General features: G+C 39.4%; 2 protein-coding genes across 5 annotated transcripts in view; both read right to left on the reverse strand.

The window, feature by feature from the left end:
• The window catches only part of sh3pxd2aa (SH3 and PX domains 2Aa), a 90,435-nt gene extending 76,700 nt beyond the window's left edge, over positions 1-13,735 (reverse strand). Inside the window, exon 1 of one of the 4 annotated variants that reach the window (XM_044113733.1) lies at positions 12,957-13,735. In XM_044113733.1, the coding sequence (XP_043969668.1) occupies positions 12,957-13,052 (96 nt within the window). In that variant the 5' untranslated portion in view covers positions 13,053-13,735. The remainder of the gene's footprint in view (positions 1-12,956) is intronic. The other 3 variants (XM_044113736.1, XM_044113734.1, XM_044113737.1) reach the window with 3 other exon arrangements.
• A 32-nt stretch (positions 13,736-13,767) lies between these two features.
• On the reverse strand, positions 13,768-18,217 carry stn1 (STN1 subunit of CST complex). The gene is made up of 9 exons (XM_044113738.1): positions 17,890-18,217; positions 17,664-17,759; positions 17,462-17,539; positions 17,140-17,313; positions 16,298-16,403; positions 15,943-16,093; positions 15,129-15,248; positions 14,981-15,053; positions 13,768-14,858 (listed from the first exon to the last, which is right to left on the reverse strand). Exons 1-9 carry the CDS (start codon positions 18,020-18,022, stop codon positions 14,701-14,703), a joined length of 1,089 nt encoding a protein of 362 aa, XP_043969673.1. The 5' UTR covers positions 18,023-18,217; the 3' UTR covers positions 13,768-14,700.
• Positions 18,218-19,460: the final 1,243 nt, after the last annotated feature.

The following is a 19,460-nucleotide window of genomic DNA, read 5'->3' on the forward strand; positions in this document are numbered from 1 at the left end:
GTATGTATGATTTTGATCCTGTAACTCTTTATGTCCTAACATATGGAAAGAGATTTTATTTACATCTCATCCTTGTAAACTCATAACTCCATATTGTTGAAGGCCACCGCCTCCAAGGTGAAACACCACACTGACCTGCCGTCTCCGCTCAGCATTGGCTGAAAAACTGCAGCAGCCCTGAGAGGCCTGATAAGATGAGATACAGTCCATTTATCCGTCAAGAGGAGGTAAGTGATGCCACCATCATCTCTAATCTAATAAAACATAGATAACCAGGTAGCAGAGCCCAGGGCCAGGACTCTTTCAGCAGAGGCATTAAGAGCAGGTGGGAGCTCACACTCTCACACTGGGATCTACAAAACACTCACATGGACGAGCTTTTACAGAACATTATCCTGCAACTTTCTGCTGGCAAATTATTAGAATATAGTAATTTATACCTGCAAATGTAGAAATATGTCAGAGATCTCGATGGTTTTAGCTCTAATAATAGCTGTAGCTGCAGTGGGAACATTTGAAAAAGGTCTTTAACTTCATCTGCTCATCAAGTAAAAGCCAAGAAATAATGAGTCTAACTTGTCAAAGAAAGTGCAACAGCATAGCTCTAGTTTTAATAAATAGCATCTGAAATGTGCCTGACTGACAGAAAATTGGCTCATGTGTGAAGATAATGATCTGCAGTCACTTACAGAAGAAATAACTGAGGAAGGAAGCAGTGACTTCTATAAATTAAAATCTGGAGTTCTGCACAGCCACTTTGATGCCAACAGGGATCCTGAGAGCGATTCCGGCGCCGCTTACTAAACTGATGTTTAATTTAAAACTACTGCTATTTGATTACTAGATAGAAAAACCCAGAGCCAAACTGAAATACTGGAAATTCTTACTGGTTTGGTGATAATTCAGTAGATAGCAAAGATCTGTAAAAAGAAAATCTACCTGTCACAAATAAAGTGCTATGTATTTTGTTTTTTTTTATTAGAAATATAATTTAAAGGCAAACAGGGCACAGAACTTTGCTGTTTATTTGACTGAATTTGCATGTTTTTTACTAATTCTGCCATATTACGAATGTTAGCCCTCAGTGATCATAGTATCTTTGTCTCGCTGCACTGGAAAGGTTTAAATTCAGCTTTTCTGCCACATCAGGGATACATCGTCCTCAAAACCTTCACTTCAAAGTGGGGCCCCCAGGGATCGACTCTTGGTCCAGTCCTTTTATTAATCTTTGGGCTCCATCTTTAAAAAACCTGGCGTCTCATTTCATTCCGATGCAGATGACTCACAGATTTATGTGCCATTTAATCATAAACCCATGACTCCTGCAGGGGTTTAATTAGATTGTTTGGAGGATGGTAAGATTGAGCTTTTCTAATTTAATAGAACAGAAAACAGAAGTCATTGTGTTTGGTCTCTGTGAACGTTATGGTTCTGGCTCTTTAGAGATTTATAGAAAGATAATCTTTACAAAAAACTTAAGAGTTTTGACACATTCCAACTGTCACACTCAAGTGAAATCAAATTTCACTCTGTCTAGCGTCCTTACACCAGCTGGCAGGGAGGTTTATATATTTTAATTTATTTGTTTAATTTATTTAAATAAAACAAATAAAAGGATTAATATCTTCCTAACTGACACATTCACTATAACATTGAGGTCTGCAGATCCTACGTTCGGACATCCCGCTTATTTGTGCTGCCCAACTACTACCCAGCAAATACAGGAATCACCATAGCAACCAGTAAACCAACAGTCTTTTTTACATCACTTCTCAGGTTCTTCTTTCATTTTATCAATCATGAAGGGAGTGACTGGGCTAACAGCTGGAAGTTTTGATGGATTAGCTATTCCGTATGGCAGCCAAGATTTCCTCTGGAAGTTTTTGGATAAAATTCAACTAAAGCATCACGGTGATAATATTATTTTATTTATTTTTCATAATAAAAGCATCAGTCAGAGCAGATAACCTTCTCTTAAATAACATCCTCCCATCAGCTGAAGCCAGTGTGCTTCCCCATCAGGACTCCTGCTTCTTTTTCCAGCCAGCCGCCTCCGTCTGACTGATCGCGCTCCATCACTTCAACCCTCTGTACCTGCCAACAGCCTCCTAAGCAGAGCGAGACGAATGAGATCGGGTGGAAGACCCTGACGTTGACGTCAGAAGGACAACAGCCAGAAACAAAAGCGCTGCAGGTTAAAAAAGGCCTGGTTGCTGTTGGATGGGGGTTTGAGCTGCTGCTGGCAACGAGCCACCGCAGCATGTTTCCCTGCAAGAACAACTGCTGGCATCAGGAAGCTGCGATAGTCACATTCCACTGTCAGGCTGGTTCTCAGCATGGCGGGTGTCACCGCAGCGTTTACTGCTGCCGTTTATTACAGTGGAAGTGTGCTGCTGGAGTACTGCCGGGTAATAATTTCATGAACAGCCTCAGTAAGCAAAGACAATATGTTTCTTTGTGGCGTCTGTATATTAACAAGGTGAGACTCTTTTTACAGACATAATAACAAACCAGTTATGAGGAAACGACTGCAGATTCCTCAGAGAGGACGTTTGTGAAGGGAGGTTAGTTTATTTAGCATCCTGCTGACAACAAGGTAAGGCAGTCAGTTTTATCATTAAATTACAAACTTGCTGTACCATTAGATCCTCTGGCAGGCAAACATGCCCACAGGTTGATGCAGCCACCACCATGCTACATTCAGTGGTCAGTACACAGTGCAGAGTCCAATATTTGTGATGGTTTAATTGCTTTTTTAAAAGCAGAACTGGTAGAGTTCATTTAAATTGATGGGTGTCCTGCAGACATTGACAGTTGACCTTTTATTTTCTATTACTGAGAGACAATGTTCAACATGTCATTAACTTTCTGAAAGGAGAGCGGCATGGTACCAGGTTGTAATAAAAAAAATGATATTTCCACCTGCAGTAACTGGACAACCTGATGGTAATCAATTATAATTTAACAGATTATGAATAGGTTAATTAATTACACAATGTCCAATAAATGATCACATCTCATTAAAACCAAACAAACCAATAAAACACTTTAAAAAAAATTATTGTTTCATCTCCAGCAGTAAAAAGTTTAAATCTGCTCAGTTAATGGCCATTTCTTTCAAAATGTGTAAATATGTTAGAATTAGTAGATGTTATAAAAACTAAAGCAAAGGTGGTTTTTAAAAAAGAAGTTTTTGGTCATTTTATCTGATCTAAAAGTAACAAAACATATTAAAGGAGGAGCAGCAAAATTATGAATTTTATAACGTAAACAGATGTTTACAGTGTTATCAGATTATAAAAAGAAACATATTTGGAAAGAATACGACTGGTGATTTTATGAAGATTTTTTATGAATTTATTATATATTGATTCATGAAACTGTTGCAGTTTAAGGACTTTTGACATAATTTTTATGGTTAAAGTCGGATCCAAAGTAGGTAAATTCATCTATATTGAAAACTGCTGATATCCATAAACCACATATTTTGGATAATTCTGGGATCAGGCTGTTTGAAAGGCTATTCCAGATGGTTGGTGTACGCCTGCAAAGCTTTTATTTTAAAAATGGTCCTTAGATAATCCTCCCAGTCTGAGAAAAGTTCAGACCAAATAAATCAGTGGAGGCCCAGTAATAAATGTGAAGCTGATGCCCATAAACGGGTTTAATTCCCGTCAGATGCTCAGATGAAGCGCTAGAGACGTCTGGAAGATCTGGACCCGCAGCGAAGATCCAAACTCCAGAAGCAGATGGGCATGTGATGGCAACCACAGTGGAAAACAGAACCGCCAACCATCGAGCTCGGGCAGGCCCGGCCCGAAATACCGAGCTCTCCCCTGCTGTCCTGCCAGACCCAGAAATAAACTCAGCCCACTTCACACGGGCCAGAAATTCTGTCTGGGCGCTGCCGCTCACGATTCATCCTGCACTAAATATCAATAACTGATTCCGGTTTTTCATTGCGTGCTGCATATTAACAGGATGATCTGATGCAGATCTGAAGAGAGGCCAAGTCGTGAGCACCAAGTGCAGATAAAATGCTCTGAACTCGACCCAGAAATGAATCACAAATGTTCATCCGTCTGGCAGAAATATCCGTATGACAAAACGCAACAGAGAATTCAAAGCTGCTTTTCCTTCCAGGGACGTTTTAACTGCACAGATTCTGAGTCAAAAAGTTAGAGATCTCTTTTATTAATATCTTTTTTTTTGTGTTGAAATGTTCATCTTTAAAGCTTATCAAAATCTATCCAACCATTAAAAGAAACCCTTGATGACAGATAGTGAAAATTTCAAGTTAAATTTCTCTTTAAAGGCGTCAAAATAAGCGACTTATCAACAGGAAAAACACAAGTGAAGAAAACAGAATCCAAAGAAATTCTCCAGAGTCTGGTTACCCAGATAGAAAACCTAAAAAAAAAAATTGAAACTTTGTGCATCTGCTGTTCCCACTGAGGAAGTGGGACTCGAAAACAAAAGTCACTTTCAAGATCAGACACAAAGAGAGAAACATGAATTCTTATGACAGAACAAATTGGACCTCTGATTGATTCATTACGCTCCTCTAAAACAGCCATTAATATTCATTCAGTCCCATCCATCAGATCCAGAAATACTTGAGAAAGACTCTGAAAAGGCTTAAAAACTTACAGTTTCAGGGGAGAGCCAGCATCCAGCTTCACAGATGTCCAGAGAAGAAGGCAAAGAGCGCAGAGCTTTGGTGGGGCCCAGAATGTGGGCCCAGCCACTAAATGCAGCCAACCCCGCCTAAACTGCTATATTTGAAGTAACCTATAAAAACAGACCCAAAGCTTGCTTCCAGACGCCGTCAGCGCAAATGATCTGACTACAAAAGTCAGGTTGGAAAAGATTTTCTTTGGATCAAGTCACGTCTTTCCACACTGAACCATTACTGGGCTAAATATACTCTACTGTGTAATAGACTCATTTGTTGTTTCAGCTTTGCTAAAGAGTTTAGCAAGGCAATAAAATACAACAAAGTTTCATAGATTGGTTTGAGCTTTGATGTACTTTCATAGAAACTCTTATGAAGTAAAACTGAACAGGAAACATGTTTGAAACCAACATGGCTGTTCAGAACTGAACCGTTCGGGGTTAAGACTTGTTCTCCCTGAGCATGCAGGAGTTTTCTCTGGTCACTCCAGTTTACTCTCTAAAAAGACCAAAGACTGACCTCCAAGAAAATGCAAAGTTTTGATTTCTCAGCACAAATAAGCTGCAAAAAGCAGATTATGGACCATAATTTGCATGTTGTATCTTTTTCTTTAGATACCTTGCAGAGGTTGCAGGGCTGTTATCCGTCAGTTTTAGTTACAACCTGTAATTTCTCTTTGAACTGAAATGAGTTTTCACTGATAGAGTCAGAATAAACTTAAAAAATTTAATTGGATTTGCTTAATTGAACTACATGGAGTTGGATAACATGTTCTGCTTTTCTGCTTCACAATCACATGAATTCAGCAGCAAGCAGCTTTCTCAACCTGCTTTTCTTTGTTTTCTTGTCTTTTAAAAAAATACAGAATAAAATGTTAAAAATGTTCCTTTATTATCTTGTCATGAAAAGCTGGAGCCAGCAGGTCAGGCCACACATGATGCCCACACACACTTCATCTCTCATCTTCACCACTTCATGGTGACATAATCAACTCTAAGAGGAGCCTGAAGCCTTAATAAAATGTTCCAACATGTGTTTCAAACCAGCAGAGGCACGAGTTACAGTGTAAAACCTCAGCAAGACACAAATAAAATCCTTAACAAACTCATCCCAACAGTTAGGGCTGGGCATCTGAAGAAAGGCTCCCTTTTCACTGAGATTTCACTCTGGGTCTGATACAGGCCAATAAATATTTGAGTGTGCAACAGCTCTCTAAAGAGATGTTTTATGGAGCTAAATAACAACAGCCTCCTGCAGCGTGAGCCTTTGTTGCAGCGCGGGAGCCGGTGGAAATAAAATGTTGGGGGACTGGGACTTGTAGGAAAAACAGAAGCTTATAGTTAACATGGCCGTGTCCAATCTCACTTTCTCTGCTGTCATCCCCTCCCCCTGAACACACACACACAAACCTAGAAAAGGGTGAGTGTGTGACACATGTTTGCGACTCTGCTGCCCGGTTGTCCCTACGGTCCGACGACCTCAGGTCCTGAATCTTCTCCTTCCAGCCTCTCTGTCTCTTCCAGCAGCATAAGCATTTCCAGCTGGTTTCACAAACATTACAAATGGGAATCAGTGGTTGCTACGGTTTGTGTCCTTCTCTCGTTTCCCCTGCCTCCCTCTCTTTTCTTCTCACAGTAACAAGCCACGTCTCCAGAGACCGGGTAGCAAAGGAAACTAGGCCAGAGTCTGATCTGCTGGGACTTACAAGCCCAAAACACTCTGAGAAGATACTCTAAACCGTTTGGGTTTCTACTACAACGTCCCAACTGCTGTACCAGAATCATATACATGTAAGACATAAACACTGAAAGCAGCAGCATAATTACAATTAGGATTTGATTAATTTGAACTGGACTGGATTCTATATGTTTGTTACAAATTGCATATTTTTGTCTTTAATTGGACCTTCAATAAATAAAGGGAACTGAAACCCAAACAGAACCTCACAAAATATCTGGACATATCCTGAGATTAAAACACACAGGTCACTTATTGAGCCACTATTTAAAATAGTTGGTTGCACTGGATTTTATTTAGGGGTATCAGAGTAAAATGAGCTTATTATATATTTTAAGAACTGTAATAAATATCTAAAACCATGTATCATTTTCCCTTCACTTTGCAGTTCTGAACTGCTTTGTGTTTGTCTATTAAATAAGATCTAAAAACTGATATTTTCATTACAAAATGTAAAAATGTCAAATATAAATAACTGTATTCAGCTTGAATTAATGTTGTTTTGGCTCATAATGTAATAATAAAGCATAAGCTAAAGCTTACTGCACTACTTCTAAGTAACATAAAAACTGAAAGTCAGACTGATTTATGCTAAAGGGCAGCTTATAATCAGTCTGTTTTTCTTTTAACTCAAATAATGCACTATGACAACTCAAACAGTGCAAAGAGGAATTATTTAAACATTTCTCAAGACCAAGATAACTGTTTCTTCTTGCTAGCAGCTTTGAGCTGAACAAAGATGGCTGCCACATGCTGTGTCTTAGTTTCTTCCTTTAATAACCACACAAACAGGCATGTCACAGTTTTACCACATGCTGAGTAAACAAGGCAATGCACTGCAAGTTCCAGTTCCATCAGTGGACAGTTTTCTGCATGTAGCGGTGAATAAAACTGTTACACTTGATGATAACAGAATTAAACCAACAAGGAAGTAGGAAGAAATAATACACGGTTATATAAAGAATATGAAAATATTAAGAACTGATAACACCACTGAATCAATTCATCCATTAAATAACAAAATACTTTATGAATACTAGATCAACTTATTTATCTATTATGTCATCAAAATATTTACAAAACACTTTGCAGCACGCATACTTCAACTAGAGCAGATGATGTTTTTATTACATTAATGCAGATAAAAGTTTTAGAAGAAACAATGAATTTATTCAAATTTGTTTGTGAGCGAAAATAGTCGTATAAAATGCTTTAATCTGAGTCAGAAAAATGGATCCCAACAGATTTAGTTCCATTCAACTGTTAAAATTTTCCATCAGTAAACATGAAAGCTGATTTTTACAATGATGTAAGCCAAGGTCACAGCGGATAAATATCAAGCTTTTTAAAAATTAGTTTAAAAACTGCCAAGACTTTCCATTCTGGTCCTGTAACGAACTGCCAGGGAAATGACCAGAGGCATTCTGAAAATATTTCCAGTTGCATACAACCATGTTAATTTAATAAAATCATATAAACACGTTCTAAGTCAAGTTCATTTCATTTGATCCTAATTACCAATCACTGCATCAAGTCCAGCCTATTATGTGAATTGGTTAAAAATATTTCCATAAGGAAACCCAGCAGAATGAATCGAGTCTTTGACTGGCAGCATTCATTCCTCCTACATGAGAACAACAGCAGACCAGTTTTGTTGAGTCGGTGACTTTATTTTTTTTTAATCACTGTCTTTTTATTGAGTTTTTTTTTCCTTTAATACATACAGTTAAAGGAAAAAAAACTCAATAAAAAGACAGTGATTAAAAAAAAAAAGTCACCGACTCGGTGACTTTAGAACAATCATCATGCATATGGCGACAGTGGAGAGGAAAGCTACGTTTTCCCTACAGTCCGATGACCCCAGATCCAGATTTTTTAAAGATTACCGAGACAATTTAATAACAGCCAGCACCTACGAGCTCGTAAAAGATTAAAGCTTAGGTACTTTTATCTTATCTTTTTAAATCATAAGAATTTCCATAAAAATTCATAAAAATCTACATTTAAGTAAAATTGAACAAATTATTGCTTTTTCTAACAAGGCAAACCAAAAACAGAGCTTGATTTATGTTGTGCACTAGTTTCTGCCTCCATCCCAACAGACTGTAGAGAAATAAAGAATTATTTAGGACAATGTCGCCGCTTCTCTGGGAAAAAACACAATGGCAACAGCTTTCAGATGTTCCTGTGTTTGAAAAGCTGGTGCTCAGGACATTATGCTCTTATCAGGGACAAGCAGACGTGTATTCTCTAATAATTACTTCACTGCATTTACTTTGCACAAATGTGTACAGTACAGTAATAAGACAAAAGAAATGCATAAGCATGCTGTCCGCTAGCTATATGAGAACTGACACAGAGACAAAGAAAATGCTTATTATGTCCCATCGCTCTGAGAAGGAGCGAAGCAGCAAGCAGAAGTTAGAGGACAGGAAAAGAGCCTTTCTAGTTTTATTTAAATTATTTATTTGATACATGCATCATTTCATGCTCTATTTATTCATTCATTTGTTCATGCATCCATCCACTTGTTCATCCATCTACACCAGTTGTGTATAATGTTTTCTGTGTGTTTTTTCCAGCTTCATTTGTCGCCTCTCTGACTTTATTTTGCAGGATTACAGCAACATCACTTCATAAAGAAAGGACGGGAAAAGAATCCAGGTGCTAAAGTGACCTGACCACAATCCAGACCTGATACTGACTAAAAACATTTCAAACTGGAAAAATGCAACAAACAACATTCTGAACGGATAAGTTGGAAAAAAGTCAAATTTCTCATTTGCTTTCAGCAAACAAACCTAAGAGTCAGAATAATTTCACTCAACTCCGTCCATCCTTTCTTTAAAAACGTGGCCAACACATCATCATCAGCTTTCAACTGAAAAATAAAACCAGGATACGATGTATAATATGTTTCCTTGTGTATAAGAGGGAACAAGCTGAACTCCAGCATGCAGAGCAGAACAAGACTGCTAATTGTGTCCACATATCATTACGCCTGAGGGTCTGCAGTGCTGTAATTGAGTATTAGGGAGATTGTGTTCCTTTCATTGTGGTCATTTATTATGACTTGTTTATGAGGCTGAAACAGGATCTGAACTGGAGCCTTGAAGCACAGAGCCTCAACACACACACTTCAACAAGCCTGCTATTGATGAGAGGACGGGGGGTGAGGGGTTGGAGGGGTGGCTGGTTCAGGAAGGCAGTAACAATCACTGGAGCCCGTCATCAGGTCTCAGAAGGTGAAAGTGACCTACATTCTCACAGAATGACAGAAACTGTGGAGGAAGATGAAGAAATAGTCATAAAACAACTAAGATTTTCCAGAACAAAACCTCTTAAAAGGTTCAGATAATAATAATAAGAAAAATATGAAACTTAAATAAACAAAGTGCAACAAATCAACTTTTTTTGCTGATAAGCTGCATTAATAGGATACTCAGGATTTTATCTTTATGTTTCTATGTGATTATGACATTTCATGTAATTTTTCTTTTGTTCAGTATTATTTTGCCTAAACCGTCTCACTGCTGGTGGAACGGCTTTTAGGCAGCTGGATTTCCCTATTGGCTGCAGTGACAAAGCTTCATCACCACCATTGGTTGGTTTTTTATTAGAGAGGTCTGGAAAGTAGAAAACTTAGCAACAGCCACTGTCCCTCTCTGCTCAGCCCCATACTTGGCCACGCCCCTCCGTGTATCTTGGCTCCGCCCACTTTACTAAAATTTTTCAACATTTATCAAGTTTGTTTTTGCTTTCACAGGGGGGTTAGTTACACTTTGAGCAATGCTGTGATTCTTATTATGTCTTAATTTTAAAGTAGGCAGAACATACCAAGTATATCCTAGTTTTCAGAATTATTTCATTACTAGGTCCTGCAAATACATTTAGTAAAAAGCTGGAACACTGACGTTTTTTCCCACTTCACCATGATTTGACACTCTGATGATGTTATTTTGTGTGTGTACCTGTGGGCAGCCAGTTTCTCCAAAATCTTTGTTTGTCTTGGGTTGTCTTGTCCAGTTGATGCTCTTTTACCACAATTGATCAAAAGCTTTGGGCTTCAAGTTTGCATCATGCCTCTCAGTAATTGTACGGTGACAGATGGGCTGAAATGTCGTATTAGGGTGTGTAAAAGTAAAGGAGCGCCCCATTTCTGGTCTCTAAATTGTCAAACATTTTCTGTCAGGGACCAAACAGGAAGCAGGAAGGCCAGGCCTTCAACTCTGGATGATGAGCTTTAATCAGTTCCAGATGCTTTGAGGAGAGGAAATCCAAACCACAACATGAGGCCCAGATCTGTCTAGTTTTCTCTCATCAGCTTTCATATTCCATATTCCAAAAAAAGAAGCTACTGATGAGTTTTTCCCAGATTGCATATTTCAAATTGTTTTCCTCAGCAGTGTTTTCTCACTGAGCTGGGAAGAGTTTCAGGTATTGTTTGATCCCATTCCTCCTGCAAACATGCCTTAAGGTGTCCAACAACATGGGGCGTCACTTTTAGTTTTTTAATTCTCCACATTCTTCACTGGAGGCAGTTCAGGACTGCAGTAGAGTAGTCCTCCTCTCCTCTTCCTCAGCTGTGGCTTTGGAAAATGGTTTTTCCATTGACTTGCTGGAAAATGCATGGATCTCCCTGGAGATGGTGTGGTTTTGAAGGCAGATCATGTTGCTCTAAAATCTCTGCTGGACTTTTCTGCATTATTGCTGCTATCAAATACATGGAAATGATGATGCAACCCGTTCAATCACAGAGTCTGGCTGCAGCTTCTTCCAAAAAAGATCTGAATCCATCTCACAGAAATGTACATCTTCACTGTATTGCACAGCTTTATAAAAGTTTTGGAAAGTAATCTTTATCTATGAGGTTCTAGTAGCTGCAGATGAATGAATGACAGTTCGTCAAGATATTTCTCACCACTCTCCTAATTTGGTTTGTTTCTATTTCAGATTCATTGAAATATAAATTTTTTTCTGCACTGCAGCAGAACATTGCACTTTGAAGAACATTTTGTTTTTGTCTGGTTTGTGTCACAGGCCTCGTTATAAGCTTTGCTTCGTCTGGAAGATCTGGTCACTCAGCTATTGCTTTCTTTAGGAGTGGACTTTGAAATGATTGGCTCTGATTTGAACCAATCACTATTGTTTGGCCTTGATACGTCTAATGCACCAGCTCAATCGTAAAGGAAGCTATGCTATGCAAAGAGAGAGAAGTGCCGAGCTGAACAATGTCTTTACCAGCGCTAAAATCTCTTAAACATTCATCTTGCTCCGACTTAAATTGCTCCATATTTAAAACCATGGCCAACACAAACTGAACACCTTTGTTCATTTCCTCAGCTGCAATTCCCAAACTACAACTAGAAGTCAGACTACAGTTCTGAAACAGCCAAAAAGTTAGCATCATCATTCACCATGTCTTTTGTTCTCTGACTGGTTTGGCTGAAGTTCATCCTGAGAAATGTATCTCAATGGGAGAAATCCCAGAAAGAGCATTGAAGGGACATTATGGTCAGGCGAGTCTAAAAAGAAATTCAAGAACAGATGAGAAACAAAGTCTCTCATCTATTAGTCACAAAATCTATTTATATCAGGAGGAATTCAAAATATCATCTAAAGACCCGTGGTCCTGCACTTGTTTCTGTTTACATTAGTGTTCAATACTCATCAACTAAATACTGGGCAAAATGTGCATCTATTAGGATCAAAACCACTGCTGAAAAAAATATAAAGGCAAGTCTTTTATTTTGCAAAGAGAAAGAAAAAACATCCTGATGATTCCCTGAGATGTTTAAGAAAATATTTGAAGGACGGACAAAACCTTTTGGAAGATGTTCTCCTGGTTACGTCTGGTAAAATGAACACAGCATCATACTGATAGTCAAGCACGGTAGAGGAAGTATGGTGATCTTTGAATCCTCTGGATTTTTTATCTTGGGCTCCTGAGAATACACAGGAATCACCATAGCAACCATTCAGACAACGTAACTGAGCAGGTTCTGGTGTATCCAGGCTACAACCTGCTTTATACTAATTGGACACCAGTGAGGGAACTTCCAACATGGCTTCCCAACAGCGGAAAGTGGGAGGATTTTTGGACACTAGGTGGCACTCTTCAGATTTCTTCTCAAATGTTCTAGTTTAGTTAGATGTTTCGAGATATTTAGCTTTAAGTCGTTTCAAAAACAAACAATTCAGACCTGATAAGTGAGTAAACAAGCAGAGAGCCTGCAGCCCTTCAGCAGTTTCAGTGGTGATGGAGATAATGAGCTGCAGCCATGACAGGACTCAGGTAGGTGTTCACCTGTCAGATGGAGCAGCAGAGGGCTTCATCTGCTCAGAATCTGGCTGCTTTCCTATTTATGAGCAGGTGTGGAGCCGCAGCACATCCTGGCCTGCAGACTCATCTCCCCTCAGCTGCGGACTAAATGGTGCGTTTAGGTGCCACGATGCGCCCGCGGACAGGCCAGAGACCAATCCCGACACCTCATATTCAACTGGACCAGAATGTTAATATTACTTGGAGATGAGGAGAACTCACGTAGTGCTTGGACGGATTCCGCCTCTTCTCCACGTCCACAACTTTCACGTCCAGCACCGTCCGGAACTGCATCTTGATCCTGCACAGGCTTTGCATTAAAACGCTCCAAATGGATCTGCTTCCTCTTTAGAATAAAAATAAATAAATCACAACATTCATCGGTCCAACCCGGCAGCTTCCCGACGCAACGACAGGAAATCTGATTGAAACTTATCAATAGTCCGATAGATCAGGTCTCTCAGACAGTCTGGGCGGCTGGTGGGAGCGCAGAGGGAAAGCTGTCACCTTATAAACAGGAAAAACAGAGTGGAGAGCTCCTTTGTGTCTGCAGCGTCGCTCAGAAAAAACCCTCCGTCTGCAGACCTGGATCCTCAGCGGCGGACCCGGCTCCCAGCAGCGGGGAGGACGGCTCGATCCCGGGAAGAAAAACCCACTCAGAGAGACACTGATTGTGACCGGGCTGCTGCGTAATCCTGACTCATTCATTCGTCTTCCTTTTGGGCCCCAGAAGTTCTCCTGTCAGCGTCAGAGAACCCGAAAGAGCCAGATCCAAACATCCGGACCGACCCGCAGCGACGCGACGTGCCCTGGAGCCAGCAGCATGTTACCGGCTGTTACCGCTGGAAGCCCCGCTGTCTGACCACCGTGCTCTCAGTCAGCTGCAGCTTTCTGGCCGGAGACACGAACCACTGGAACTGAATACAGATGTTTCACAGGCGACCAATCAGAGGCGGCCGCTCTGCGTGGAGGAGACAACTGACGACCCAACACTGACCCCCAGCGGACGAAAAATGGAACACACTTATCCAGGTTTAGGTCGAAAGTCCATTAATATCATGGCAGTATCTTTTATTTGTATGGAAAAATTTGGAAACAAAATATATTTAAGATGAACATAAAATGTACAGTTTATAAAAACAAAAGTCCTCCGATTTTGAAATTCTTGATCTACATGATAAATCCTACATTCATAAGTGGAAATACCTCGATACCGACACCTTCCCAAAATAACGGCATAAGTCATTCTTGATAAAAAAAAAAATTATTTTGGCAAAAACATGTTGCAATAGTCTTCAGTCAGAGGCCCCTTTAGATTCAATGAAAAACTGGCTGCTACTGGAGATCCTCACTGCCCACAGCAACACTCTGCAGACACTCAGAAAATAACACTTAATGAGATAAATTAGGTTATTTTTTTAATAACTGAATATTTACAAACCTCAACAAAGAGTAGCAGAGTTATAAAAAAATCCAAAATTCCTCTACAACAATGTGAAGAGGTGTTAATGTCAGACAGTAAATGACTACAGGGAGAGACGGCTGCTGCAGGTGGTTCATCAAGCTGCTGGCGCATCGGGTTGATGCTAGCGACAATAAGCTTCTATGTTCATGTCGTTTCCCTGTGACAGCTTAAAAAGGAGGGAGCAGATGGACGAGAGGAGGAAGAGGAGGAAGAAGATGGGTGCCTCTGAGATAGATTTGTGTTTCTTGGCAGCTTTTTTTATCTTCCAAAAGAGACGTGAGAATTAAATAATCATTCTAAAGAAAAGCTGCTCATACTGCTGATAGTTCCAAAGAAATGGGGCTCAACAGAAACCCAGGAGAGGTTTTCAGCCTCAGGCCATCAGAACAAGCTGATCCTGCCATCTGTTTATTCTTTATTTATCTTTAAAACATCTAAACCAGTCGTGATGAACTGAGGAGTGCAGATAACACGTTGAGTTTGAGTTCCAGGCCGCGGCCGTCAGAAGGCGATGTAGTGGCTGTCACTGGTACTGACGATGTCGCTGTCACACTCCAGCGTCTGCAGGACGAGCTCCAGGGCCGCCTTGCTCACATTGAGGCTGTAACGCTGCCTGACCGCCGACAGGATGTGCAGGATGTGGCAACCCTTCTCCGCGTCTGTGTGCACAGAGACAGGACGGTCGATATACACCAACACACACACACACAGAACCAACAAAACAACCAGTAAAAGCAGCAAATAGAAGGATTAAATCAAGAACAGGTTGAAGTCTACTCACACTTTTCCCTCTTTGAATCCTCCCTGATGATATCTTTGACAGCTATGAACAGATCTTTGTCTTGTATGGTCACCTGGTGAGGAGAAAACTCTTCAAACATCCAGGAAACAGTAACCCTACTGAAGGACCGGTTCCACTGCATTCTTACATGATACACTTCATCCTGGGACTTGACCTTGCGGTACACGGTGCCTTCGTCCTGCAGGACCTGCAGAACCTCCTTCAGGAGCTGGTTGAGCTGCTGGCAGCCAGACGGACCAGCAACGGCCTGATGGACATAGATACTGAGCCATGAAGCTTATGTTTTATGTGCAGATTAAGAATATCTGTGAAGGACATACAAGGCTGAATATAACAATAATTTTAAGAGGAATTGATTCTGTAGAGCATGAGATTATTGATGAAATCTTTAGGCAGAAAAATGAAACTTACAAAAATATTAAAGAAACTTTAGTTTTAATATTATAATTATTTAATGAGACATATACAGAAGAGGATTATGGCTGCTGAAAAAGAAATAGCTTTGACTTTTTTCTCAGATTTCTGACGTTAATATTGGAATTCTGACCTTTTTTTCCAACTTTGATCTCAGAATTTTGACTTTCATCACAAAACTTTAACTTCAATTTCAAAATTCGGACTTTTTTTCTCATAATTCTGACTTTTTTCTCAGATTTCTGACTTTAATCACTCAAGTAAAAAAAAAAATTAATAAATCACCTAATAGCCTTCCTCCTTAAGGCTAGTTCCTCTCACATCTCTTGTCATTTGCTCCCAAATGCCCATCTACCCTTAAAGTCATAAATCTTTTTTATCAGTAGCCCCAATACTCTTTAGTAAAGAGTATTAGGTATTAGGAGTATTATAAGTATATACTTATACTTACACATTTTTAGTGTTATTCTGTCTATGGAGTAAACGGTGCTTGAAACAAAAACGATTCCCTTTCCAGTCTTCCTCACCTGCTCTGCAGACTGAGTTTGGAGCCGGCTGGAGATCAGAGGCTGCAGCAGATCCTGGACGTCGTACGGTCTGAACTTGGCCACCAACCTCTGCTTCAGGAAGTCCTTAATGACGTTTGTTGCTTTGCTAAGAGAAGTTTCTGCTGAGTCTCTGCAAGCAATAAAATGTTTTCATGTTTACATAAAATGTTTTCATGTTTACAGGAGGACTAACTAAAGGAAGAATATCAGTTTTTGTGAATGATTTGTGAACCCACTGCCCCTCCCACAGAATCATGTTCAGAGGTTTTGTAATCTAGATGTCTTCAGGGTTCTGAGGTTGTTCTAATCTGCTCTCAGAGATGGATCTCTGTACCCTGCTGCGTTGAGCTGGAAGCGCTTGTCATAAAACAGCCTATAGAGCTGAGGGACCTCCATCATCCAGGCTATCTGGACCGCCATCACCGGGTCGTCCACCTTATCTGCCAAAACATACAGACACAAGCATGCTCTAGCATACTGCAGCCACTCCTCAAGCAAAATCAAAGGTCATTTGTTTATATCACAAACATTCGCAGCTCTTCTAAAAAAAAATCAGATTAAGCCAACACAGAGATCATTTTTAAAAATGGAAAGGTGGCTTCCAATCAGAAAAAGGAACTAGATGCTGCTGATTCTACCTGCGTCTGAAAATCAGCAGCATTTTTCTTTGTAATGTTCCATAAAGACCCAGGCTAATTATTATCTGCAAAACAAACTGATCTTTCTGCAATAAATGGCTTGAAAGAACATGCTTTCACCTGTGTGTGTAAATGACCTGCTGTTAAAACTGAGAGCGATAGAAGAAAATGAGAGACAGCCATGTTGGATTTTGAGTTAGATGCTAGAGAAGAACTTCAATTCATTTCAAACACAATGTAATTATCCCAAAGGTAAACTAAATGTTGTTGTAACTCCTATGTTCAAAAAGAGTCACTGGGATGCTGATGCTGTAGGCAAGAAAGATCTCTGGTAGCAGTCAGTGTGGCAACAAACCTGAAGAGGCCTCTGACTGAAGACTACTGCTGAATGAGTCACATGATTTATGGTTCTTTGATTAAACTTATTATTCAGTTGTGCATTTAAACATTTAATGAGTGAGTGAGATTATATGAGGTGATTCTTAATTTTAATTAAATGAAATGAATATTTAAAAAAGCATGTTTGGTCTAAACTCACAATAGGTGGAAGCCGTGATTTCTCTCTGCTGCCTCGACGTCTTCACAGGCCCTCGAACCCGGATCAGCTCTCCGATCTCCAGGTGGCAGCGTTTGCGTTGTTTCTGTCGGAGTTTTCTAAGCTCTGCGACCGGATCGAACCCACCTTCAGCTGCATCACTGTGTTTCGTCCCAGCTTACGTGAAAAAACCCAAAAACAATTTCTGTAAACTTTAATAAAACTACATGTTTTTAGGAGGAATCTCTAAATTATAGTGGCTAAATTATATTGGATTAAAATTCGAGTGTCAATATTTTTGATATTCAAACTCATTGAGACCTACATTTACTGGGATCCTCTTCTTCTTTCAATAGATTACTTTTCCAGCACAGACAGTTTATAACTCCAGTACCATCATCCACTATGCAAACAATGGCAGTATGGCTGCATTAGTAGAGATAATATGCTACAATATATATGACTGGAAAATATTAAGATGTTTTAAACACAAATATTATGATAATCCACAATGAGATCATCAGTACCTCCATAACAGAAGAAGTCGTCTCTCTCCCTTTTGTAAACCACTGTTCCAAGAACATCCACTTTGTAGATCGGATGTAAATTGTAGAAATAAATGCCTACAGACAGTAAACAGACACAAAATTCATTCGTTTACAAAAAAAAATCAAGGTTATTCAGTCTGAATGCGATCATCAAGAACTTCTTCAAGAACAGGCTCAAAACAAACTGCAGCTGGACAGTTGTTACCTGGAACCTGTATGGACTCTGTCATCTGCAGGATGTCCCTGACAAACAGCCGAGCAAAGGCGGAGAAGATCGGGTCCATTCCCCACAGCATGGACGGGGGCTCATCGGCGGGATCCATCGCAGCTGCCTGCATTTCATCCTGAAAACAACACCAAATGTTTTCCTAAACCCTCCTTTTCTTTTTTTCTGTTGCTGCAAGTTAAGTTGGCGTCTCACTAGCAAGCTAGCGCTCACGAAGAGTCACGTGAGTAGTTCCCTAGCAGGAACGATACGTGTCCGCCATATTGTGAGTGGCACATTAGAAACCAGGACAAGCTATGTTGGAAACGAGGAGGTTTCAACTGATTCTGATGGAACGTTTTACATTTGAAATGATTTCTGAATGGCTTGTTTTCACTGGCGTGACTACTGGTGCATTTTGGGCATCAAACGCAATATGTAACTCAAAACATAATAAACATGTGCTTAAAATAAAGTCTTACGGTTACCTCTGAAAATGCACCAAAATACAGCTTAAATTAAGTTATAATAGTCAGTAGTCATAATAAACTGCTTTTAGGATTTCATTTGATCAAAACTGGTATTAAAGCTGTGTGAACCTTTCAAAAATAGTTTTCTAAACGCTATTTACTTAAATGATAGCGGAAGTTGTACACTATTATTGCTGATAGAAAAATAATATCTAAGGAACAGGTTGTGAAACTCACAATGTTGGCTGTTTATTCCATAGACAACTAATACAAATGTTGTTATTTTGATAATTAAGCTTAATAAAAAAATTCTTAATAATTAGTAATTAATACTAATGCATATATAATAATAAGAAATAGGAGTAATGTGTTATTTTCATTATCATATACTAAAGCAAGCATCTATAACTGACTTTTAAGTGCATTCTTGTTCACTCTGTGTATTATATTCCTCATATTATTCATAGATTCTAATTTATTATTTTTTACTTTGATATAGAAGACGATTCCACATAAGTAAAATATTTGCATAGTTAAGTTTTAGGTTTTAGACTCTATGCACTGTTTTTTTCTCTTTTTTAGGTGGGTGGGGGGTTCATTATGATCAATATGTCTAAAAGTCACTCACAATATGGTTGTAACTGTGACGTAAGCGTCAATGGCTCGCCTAGTCTGTAGTCACATGACCCATTCATTGAAACTTAAAAAAATCAGTCTACATATTCTTGATAGAAACTTATTGTAATGTCTCTCAGCGTGTGATATTTAAATAAAAAATAATAATACTATGTGTGTGTGTATATATACTTGTGTGTGTGTCACAATGCATTGGGACATTATTTATTGTTTTTAACAATAAATTATTGTGTCGCAATGTATCATGGTAGACGTAGTTTCACTGAAACAAAGAGACTTTGGATGTGTCCGTACTGTAACAAATAATAAAGCGTTTATAGATCGTCGCATTGGTTAAGAAGGCGGCAGGGGGAGCAATTTAAGCAGCTGTTGTATTTCTGTTGGTTACCCCGGTCAGATGAGGGCAGCAAAAAGCTAATTTTAGCCACATTTACCAACCGTTCACCAACTGTCACGGCTCAAGAA

This window comes from Gambusia affinis, linkage group LG04 (assembly GCF_019740435.1).
Source record: "Gambusia affinis linkage group LG04, SWU_Gaff_1.0, whole genome shotgun sequence".
Classification (NCBI taxonomy): Eukaryota; Metazoa; Chordata; class Actinopteri; order Cyprinodontiformes; family Poeciliidae; genus Gambusia; species Gambusia affinis.